Raw genomic sequence first — 10,620 nt, forward strand, 5'->3', positions numbered from 1 at the left:
ATGTTTTATGCCTTCATCTGATTACCAGAAAAATTAAGAACATTTTATAGGGCCCTATTATTGTTTAAAAAAGGACCCATACAAAAAAAAGAATAGGTTTAAAATACAGGCATGTGGCTTAATTTCTTTTTATTAATTCACCATTTGTAAACTGATGTTTACTGTTCACTTTTTAGAAATATCAATAACATTGGTATTAAAACTATATTCACTGAATGTAATAAAAAAAAAATCGAGAATCGAATCGAAATCTAATCGAATCGGGACATCTGAATCGATACCCAGCCCTAATTGTAAGCTGTTCATTGGGAATTTAACCCATGGCTCAATTTGTGGAGGTTGATTGGACCGTGATGTTAACAAAAGTTTGAGGCTTTTTGCTTTGTAACCTGACCACGCATGATTACATGGTTTGTTGGATTCGATTAGGTTTTTCTCTGCTGTCAGAACAGACCTGCAACCCACGAGTTGAGAGCCACTTTATGTGTGTTCATACAATATTGTCAACAAAAGAATTGCCATATCTGATTTTATCAGCACAGCCTTGCACATTCACTCATTATAGCTACTCCCTCACTAATTTGTTTTTACTCGAACATTGACGTGCAGTGTCATAACCAGGGCTGCGCTAGTCTTTTTGCGCTAGTTTTTATCTTAACTGTGACAAAGGACAAGACTTTTTGCCAGGCACTCTGAAATATTTCAGTCATGTGATGCTGCATAGCCTCAACCACAGGAAAAGCTCATTGGCACAAAAACTGCAGAGCATACTGTGGGCTTTCTTGGTGGTGCCTGGTTATGACACTTCTTTTGCATGTCTGTCCTCCGAGACAGATTCTTCTCTGTCCGAGGTTTTGTATTTGTGGCTTTATCTGTGTTTTTCTTCTCAAGGATGCACGGAAAGCATGTGCGGATGCCACCCTCTCTCAGGTAGGACTCGTTAAACATCAAACCTCCGTCACTTCTCAAATCATGTTGTTGTGTTCGGATGGAGTTTCAGTTGGCTCTCTTTTGAACTAGATTTTGTTCTCATGTGTTTCTGGCAGATCACAGCCAATATTGAGCCTGTGGGGCGGATTCAGATGCGCACTAGACGGACACTGAGGGGACACTTGGCGAAGATCTACGCCATGCACTGGGGCACTGACTCAAGGTGATCCCGTCGAGCCCTGTGCTGTGAACTAGTAGTAATAGTGCCGATGAGGAGTCATGTTTTGTGATCTCCAGCAGGCTGATGAACAGGTCAAAGATGATTTTTGGCTACATACATATGTATGTGATTGGCTCAGTGGAGATCACTTTATAGGCTACACAACAGCTCTGCCTCCGAGTCCGCTGAGGCAATCACAAAATCATGTCTGGATCACACTTACTGCAAAATCAAAAGAAAACGTTTTCCATAAAAGAAAATTGATTTGTCTTAGGACAGTAAAGTTTTTTTTTTTCATTGTGACATTTGTTCATGACAGTTAAATACATTTTCGTCCTAAAGTCACATTCATAGGAGTAGGAAATGTGCTAAACCAAAATCAAAACAAAAGCACACACATCACTGGAAAAACTCAAACGGGGTGCTCGACAAAATATATTTATGAAAACAGAAAAAAGTCGACACACCTAGGCTCCAAAAATACAAAAATTTAAATAACAGACTATCCCATGAAATGTTTGTATTTTTGGAGCCTTGGTGTTCTGACTTTTTTCTGTTTTCAATAGGAAATATGTTTCCATGATTTATAGATGCTTTAAGAACTGTATTTATTTTGGTTATTGTGCCACAGTAGTGAGTTGTTTTTGTTTCGTTTTTTCCCGGACATGCCCTGGCTGGGATTTCTAAATTGCCTAAAATGTCCAGCTTTTAAAGGGGTCATAGGATGTTACATACACTTTTACAAGTTGTTTGAACTGAAATGTGTGTGTACAACCACCCTAAAATGATAAAAATCCACCCAGTGTTTTTTTTTTAATCTCATTAAATCATTTCCCCTTTCTCAAATCGAGCCGATCTCAGATGCTCGATCTAACTAAATGCGTTTATGTTCGCGCGAATCACTCAAAATGAATGTTTGCGACATCCTAGTGCAGTCAGACCCAGTATGTACAAAACTTTGTCACAAGTCATCGTTAATGTAATGGACATCTATGCGAGTGTCTTGAACAGTCGTAGTTGAGCGCCAGCGCCACTAACAGATGCTGAGTGGTGTTGCTGGTTTGCGTACACTCATACAAAGCAATGTATTTGAATTTGAAAGATGTAGAGCTTCCTGTCCAGTGTGCGAACCTCTGTACATTTTATTTTGCTAATCTCAGAGGCTTTTGTTTGGAGGACATTCATTGATTAATTGTATCCCACCAAACTGGCTATTTAGTTGATGTGTTACTTGACATGGTTGATTTTCACCCACGGTTGGTGAGTGTTAATATAAAACCCTAATATTATATAATTAGGGTGAGCAATTTACATGTTTTAATCAAATGAATCACATGAATTGCAGATTAATCACATTAATCTCAAATTGATTCACTGCAAAAAGATAATTTAAAGTCATTATTATGATGAAAAGTAGCATTGAATAAACATTATAGAAATGTAGCTTTAGAAATATTTAGATTTACCAGAGAATGTATGACATATAAACTAGGGATGCTCGGGAACTAGGGATCAATACTGATTTCACAATACGATTCTCTCACGATTTCTGAAAGTGAGATTTCAGAATTATAAATGAAAAAATGTCCTTTTATTATTTCTCAGAAAAAAATGCTGCACATTTCTTTGTGAAATTAAAATGTCAAATAACAAATCTAAATTAAAATTTTAAAACAAACCCCAAATCAAATAAATAAATAAATAATACAAATAAAAGAAATCTCTTCATATAAACAAAATTTAAATCAAATATAGTTTAGCAAGTTATAGCTTTGTTGTATAGTTGTAGTTTTTGATTCACATTGTATAATTGAAATTTGAAGCAAAAACAGAATGGTCTGACATTAGCTTTGTGAAACTAAACTAAGCAAAACCAGCAGACTGAATGAAAACGCAAATGCACTCTCTTACTTGGTTACCGCTGTAAACAAAGTAGCGCTGCGCTTATAAATACTACTTCAATATGCAAGATGAAAAGAAAATGTCATCTGAACTTTTCTAAAGACAGTCTGTTCCCTTCAGAGATACATTCATATAAACCCACCCCCAACTGTATCATGATTCGTTTAACATCTCAAACGGTTTGGGTTCATTGTTACATCCCTAAAACAGATTTATATAGGTGGCATGAACGCATTTACACTGCAATTAGAATTGCATAAATAATGCTATGAGATTAATGTTTTAAATGAGCATTGAGTTAAAAAAATTGCTTAAAAAATTAAATACTCCAAATATTAAACTAAAACCATCAGTAGGTGGCAGCAAGTCACTGTCTTAATAGGTAATTAATTCAGTCAGTCATTCATCCAACCGATTCATTCGAACAGCAGAATCAAAGCAAGTCCCTGTCTTTATGAATGGGTCACTGAATAATTTGTCTCACTTGATTTGTTCAAAAACGTGGATTCATTCAGGAACGAAACTGCAATGTGTGTTGCTCAGAAAGGTACAGTAGTTCTTCTGGGCTTTGATTGGAACTGAAATTGAGCAAAAACTGACAGTAATGTCTAAAACGTAACATAATATTAACTTTCTTTTTGAACTGTTGTATAAAATCAATATCACATTTGTAATTGTGCAGATATTCAAGGAAAAAACAGCTCGAGTCTTGCTCGAGTGATATTGCTTAACTATATTATATGATTTAAATAGGGGTGTAACGGTTCACAAAATTCATGGATCGGTTCGACACGACACAGTGGTGTCACGGTTCGGTACATTTTCGATACGGGGGGCGGGGTAATTGGTTACGTCGCAATGTTGGAAATATTTCTGTTTTAAACCATGAAGGCGAGCCAATGGATATCACACACAAGCAACATGCAAACTTTGCGCACGTGAACGTCTTAATCTCAGTCAATTCACTGCAGAAAGTGAAAGTAAAAACGGACTGATGGAGCTTTCTGCATCTGACGGCGCTTATTCTCTCAGAGACGACGAGACGAATCTACTTCAACATATGCTGATAACGATATATAGCTAATTGTTTTAATTTATTCCCTTAATATTTCTCTTGTGACCCGTACATAGTGAAAAAAAAAAATAAGAAACGTATTTTGTGTTAAACAGGTTGTTTTTGAAAGTCGGTGCTTGAAATAAAAGTTTTATTATTTCATTGATTTTTATTGATGACTGCAGTGTTAATATTTTAATGATAGGGCTATAATTCATTGTATAATATACCTGTCAGGGCTGTACAGTGCGACATATATGACGATTTTTGAATGTCTCCACGATCTGCTTTTGAAGAAATATCGTAGTATCGTGCTACAGCGCACATTCTATCAGCTGCAGTTCTGGCGCCTCCCTCCGTCTCAATATAATGTACTAAGTCTAAAAAGAAAGTAAACAGTTGAGAGAGAGAAACGCGTGCAGCTCTTAAAGGGACAGTAGCTACTAAATAAATCCTCATAATATTGCCAATAATTTATGTTTTTGACAATATCTCTGTCAATATGAAAAGTGTATGAAAAATTGTGTTTTATGGTCTGTCACAATTGTGGGATAATGTGTATACTGAATTAACATATTTCTGCAGTCATAAAAATGATTATATATCTCAGTGTTAAAGCATTGTGTTATAATAACCCCTACAAATACAACTCATTATATACACTATAAACACTTTAAAGGAGATCAGTTGTTTATTGCAACAATACATAACTACAATAACTTTGTCTAGTGCTCTTACGAAAGTTTATAGCATGATTTGTGAAAATTTAACTATACTGAATGACATAGCATAGACTTCTTCATGGCTAGTTTTTGCGTATTTCATTTCATTCTGTAACCTACTTGTTCTACAGATCTGTGTGTACTGGTGTTAAATGCTACTGTTTTTGACAGCGTAGATAACGTTTATGACAGATAATATCATGATCATTTTTGCGTTTCCCTTACCGAATATCGTAATCCTGTCAGCAAAAACCTGTCCATGGGCTTTTTTGATTGTTTTCAGTTTAAGTGAAGTTCATACCAGAGACGCTAAACATTCTTGCAAACTGTCTAAACTGAATTATACTTGTCATGCAGGCATTCATATGAGGAGTTTAACAGCAAATTAGTCATTCAAAGAACACATTTTATTTTTGAACATGAAAAATTTACCGAGGTCCGGACCTCGGTGGCTTCATTGCTAGTTACGGGCCTGACTATACTTTCATATATATGAAATCAATTGGTTTGGTTCATTGTATTGATATTATGTATGTTGGATAGCAAGGTCATGACTCACTGACTTTTGTGCTATCTGTCTGTCTGTCTGTCTGTGTTGTGTGCGGTGCCAGATTGGAATTGTGCTGAATATCTTATGACGTCCACTTCACATTGCACAATGAACATGGTAAAAAAAAAAATCCGTTATTATTCATTATTCAATTGTTCATTATTCAGTTAATCTGGGATATGAGGAAGCATTTTAACATCTGAAACAAATCACATTTATAAAGTTTATTGCTCCTTCTGGCTGCTTTTGCGTATTGGTTCTCAAGGTGCAAACAGGAAGTAAACTGCTCTGGTCATGTGACAATATGCACTAATCATGTGAAACTGCATATATTTAATTGAGACCCTTTATTTTTTCCATATTTGCAGGAAGTGCACTAAAACATCAGTCAGTGAGGTTTTTAGAGCTTTACAAATGAAAAACTTTTTTACGGTGGGATTAAATGGGTTAAGCTCTTTTATTTTTCAAATGTAATAGGATTAGTCCAACGAATCGTTCGGTTTGTAATGCGTACCGAACCGAAAGCCTCGTACCGAACCGTTACACCCCTAGATTTAAATATAAGACAAAAATGTTTTAGTTTTTTTTGCCTCATATCTTGAAATTTGGGGCCATATAATTGCATTCTAGTAGGCTACATCACGCAGTCAGTCGTCGTCCTGCATCATGTTCATCAGCATGAAGTACAGGTCTCGGCTGGGACGGGGCGTGTTAAATGTGTTAATCGCTTTAATGTGCCATTTTTACTTTAATCGCACCAAATTGAATCGTTCTAAAGAGAATATAGGGTGTAATATATTAGTAAAATGTAATATAATTAATTATTATACTGTAAATATTAAGATGGTGTGATTAAACCAGTGTCGTTGTTTGGCTCAAAGGAAACGTTTCTGTATTTCAGTGCCTGTGATCTTCATTCTGTCTCCACAGATGAGCTGCTGCTGCTATTTCTGTCTCACTTAACTGTGTGTGAAGCTGTAACTACCAAGAGCGTTTATAATTACACAAATTGTTCAGTTACGTTGAAACTGTGCATTCACTGTACACGCTTGTCCTTGAGTGAGATGCTCGTGCTCCACACGTCTCTGAACAGAAGAGTTCAGTCTTCATGTGCGGTTTAGCCACTCGCAGGGCAGGTCACCGAGACATTTAATGCTCGTTTCATGCCATTTCTATTTTCATTAAAATTCCCTTATTGTATTGGCAAAATGTGCCCAGTAATCATGCATTATCTTAGGAGGTAACATCTTTCTGTAGCATAGCAGCACCCATACTAATGGCTTAGTTTACAGGTCACCACTAGATCTACTACTAGGGTGACATCAGTCATTTAATATGTAGGAACTCTTTTGTAAAAGTAATATGTCTCTTGAAGTTGAAATATTTCTGCACCTGTACATCATAGCTAACAACAACCATTAGCCAATCTCCCGTACCTTTTTGTTTTAAAATAAAGCAAGAAGCCGTGGTTTACAGTGAATTTATAACAGCTTAGGGGCGTTGTTAGGTACAACGCGGAGCGGAGTTAGCTGTTATTAATTCACTGTAAACCACGGCTTCACGGGGCTTATTGCTTTTATAAAACGGTTATTCCATATACGTAGTAAGGTTTCACAGAATAAAACAGAGCAAATAAAGTGTAATGATATTAATAAAAACAGTATTATTCCACCAAACAATGTAGTTCCTCAGAAACGGTTGTGGTTGCAACAAAGTGGTTGCCGAGCAACACACAAAGTAAACAAAGGTGTATGTTTGTAGAGTAATTTACAACAGCTTCGAACCAATCAGCGAACTCAACCAATCAGAATCAAGGACCGGAACCATCCGTTTTATAATGTAATGCTCATTATTTAATTGTAGCATTTATGGATATCATGTGAACACTGTTTTCTGTTTATTTTACTACTTTAATCTCAAAATATAGTTTGTCTTTATGCAAAGCATTCCCTACATATTCATACGGCATGTTTTATATAGATTTTATAATCGTTAGACTTCTCTCAGACCTGTCAAACATATTTTATTGGACTGTCCAGCTTTTAATGTATGTAGAAAACTCTTTTATGAAGTGAACAGTTCACTTAAAGAGTTATTTAGTGTAATTTTGCCAGTAATTTTGTTTTTAGAATTTTTGTCATATTGTATCTTGTGTAATATAACTTGTTTGTTTGTTTGCTGGTTTTTATTGTATTTGTTACACTTGTATTTTTTAAATGGTTTTTGCCATGAAAGTAGCCTAAGATGCTGACATGCCATTAAATAAATAGATACTACTACTTCTCTCAGACTGTTTTCTTAACACACACACTACCGTTCAAAAGTTTGGGATCAGTAAGACTTGTAATGTTTTTTAAAGAAGTCTCTTCTGCTCATCAAGGCTGCATTTATTCAACAGCTTTTATTCAAAATCTAAATCTTTTCTAACAATATAAATATTTGCTATCGCTTCTTATCAATTTAACACATCCTTGCTGAATAAAAGTTTTAATTTATTTCAAAAAAAGAAAGAATAAAAATGTACTGACCCCAAACTTTTGAACTGTAGTGTATATTGTTAGAAAAGATTTCTATTTTAAATAAATGCTCTTCTTTTTAACTTTTTATTCATCAAAGAATCCTGAAAAAAGTATTGCAGTTTCCAAAAAAAATATTTGGCAGCACAACTGTTGATAATTCTAATAATAAATCAGCATATTAGAATGATTTCTGAAGATCATGTGACACTGAAGACTGGAGTAATGATGCTGAAAATACAGCTTTGATCACAGAAATAAATTATATTTTAATGTATATTAAAATATAAAAATTTTATTTTACATCATAATATTTCACAATATTACATTTTTTCCTGTATTTTTGATCAAATAAATGCAGCCTTGATGAGCAGAAGAAACTCCTGTAAAAAACATTAAAAATCTTCCTGATCAAACTTTTGACCAGAAAAAAGTGTAGATGTTCAGAAAGAGTTAAAATCGCCCTGATTGTTCCCGGTTTCTTTATTTCTCCCCTCTCTCTGTGTTTGCAGGCTTCTTGTAAGTGCTTCCCAGGATGGAAAACTAATTATCTGGGACAGCTATACTACAAACAAGGTAAATGTGAAAGCCAAATACATTTGTGAACTGATGATTAGATGTAGTGACTCGACATGTTAAATAACGTATTTGTCTGGATTCTCTCAATTCATTTAATGAGGTATTTCCTATGATGCTGTTTAAACTGTATGAACTGGGGAAGTGTTGTCACAATACCAAAATTGTAGTAGTCTGTGTGTGTGTGAGAAATATGATGCTAATAATACATTAAAACAGAATGTAGCCTTCATTTTCACTTGACCTGATTAAAAAAGTTTGCTTCTTTAAAAAATACTTGAAGACCAAAGAAACAATTATACGTAACAAACAAGTGGCATTTCTATTAGTTTGCACTTGATTTGATGTCAGATTTTTTTTTTTTTGTCCTGAAGAATCAATCGTTGCAGTGTTAGGCTGCTGTCTTCACACAGGCTATCTGTCCTGCTGCCGCTTCGTGGACGATAACCAGATTGTCACCAGCTCAGGCGACACTTCCTGGTGAGTTTGGGTACTGCCTCAGAACAAGCCACTCCGTTCCCATGACCTTCTCACTGATAACATACACTTAACCTACAGGTTGAAAGTCTTTCGGTGTGACATTTCACTTTCGAACTGTGCTTTGTTTTTAAAGGGGTCATATGATGCTGCTAAAAAGAACATTATTTTGTGTAGAAGAATCAATCGTTGCAGTTTTAGGTTTTAAGTCCGAAACTTGTGTGTAGCATTAAAACTCTTATTCAAATTATGAATGCGTTACATACTAATAGTGGGCAAAGAGCGCTCCCTTTATCATCACTAAAGCATCAATCACTTCAGTTCAGAGCAAGCTCACCGAGCTCTGCACTCTTGCAAAAACTTCCGTTAATATAAAAGAAAGATTTGTAGACTCCACCATGAGTCTCATATTTAGTGTTTTTTTGCTCTGATGTTATTATTATGATTCATATTATGATCATTACGGTTCGAAGATGCATATAAGTATTGTAATCAGCTTTGTTTCATAACAATGCAGGAAAACTTGAAATCACATCATATGACCCCTTTAAATGAACACAACTGTTCTTGGCTGCTCACAGCTGTTTTTAATGTTGTAGCATTTAGTCATTTCCTTGAGCACTGGATCAGATCTGTTAACAGGCCAAAATAACAATGGAAATGAATATTTGAAGAGGATAATTTTTATACAGGTTGTTATATTTATACCTTTAAACAGGAACATTTTTACTGGTATATCAATCGGAGTAAAAAAATCTACCTTTATCACTTAAGAATATTGTAACAGGTTTTTTGTTTCTGTCTTGTAAGTTGATTTGGATACGTGTCTGCTAAATGCAGAAATGTAAATGTACCAATTGTGAGAGATATTACAAAGAACGTCTTTGCTACCTTCGATTTTCTTTACAAAAAGAAGATTTTTGCAGAGGTTTATCTATGACTTAAGATGCAAGCCAGTGTGAAAACGCTTCACCATTTCAGCAAAATTTTCCGTTTTGAAAGCAAAATTAGTCGTTCAAAAGTTTGGGATCACTAAGATTTTTAATGGAGTATCTTCTGCTTATCAAGGCTGTATTTATTTGATCAGAAATACAGAAAAACAGTAATATTGTGAAATATTATTGCAATTTCTAATATTGGTTTCCTATTTTAATATACTTCAAAATATCATTTATTTCTGTGACACAGCACTACATTTTCAGCATCAGTCTTCAGTGTCACATGATCCATCAGAAATCACTCTAATATGCTGATTTATTATCAATGCTGGAAACTGTTATGAATGCGTGTATCATTCGATCATTCGTTTTTTGATTTAATATTGAAAGTAGAAAAATGAGAAAACGGCTCCTTTTTCGTTTTTTTTTTTTTTTTTCCCGAAAAACGAGAATTCTGCTTAAATTTTCATTTTCGTTCATGGGTGGAAAAATGAATAAACAGCTTGAATATTCGATTTCTACATGTGGGTGGGAATTAAACGCCCCTTTCTGCTGATTGGTCAGCCGAAGATCAAACCGTGCCTTCATCAGTTCTTCTGCAGTATCACGCAGCAGAATAATAGTCCTCCACTGCTGCAGTTGTACGGATTAATAACCCATTTTATCAATTTCATATTTTTCTCATCAAACAGACTAATGAATAGCTCGACACAACTCATACCAGGGCAGAGTCTA

General features: G+C 35.0%; 1 protein-coding gene across 1 annotated transcript in view; it reads left to right on the top strand.

The window, feature by feature from the left end:
- LOC107711790 (guanine nucleotide-binding protein G(I)/G(S)/G(T) subunit beta-1) overlaps nt 1–10,620 on the top strand; it is a 32,747-nt gene that overhangs the window by 12,653 nt on the left and 9,474 nt on the right. The window contains 2 exon segments of the mRNA XM_016516838.1: nt 8,407–8,538; nt 8,822–8,950. Of these exon segments, the coding sequence (XP_016372324.1) occupies nt 8,407–8,538; nt 8,822–8,950 (261 nt within the window).

The sequence above is a fragment of the Sinocyclocheilus rhinocerous genome, unplaced genomic scaffold, assembly GCF_001515625.1.
Source record: "Sinocyclocheilus rhinocerous isolate Xijiao unplaced genomic scaffold, SAMN03320098_v1.1 scaffold958, whole genome shotgun sequence".
Taxonomy (NCBI): Eukaryota; Metazoa; Chordata; class Actinopteri; order Cypriniformes; family Cyprinidae; genus Sinocyclocheilus; species Sinocyclocheilus rhinocerous.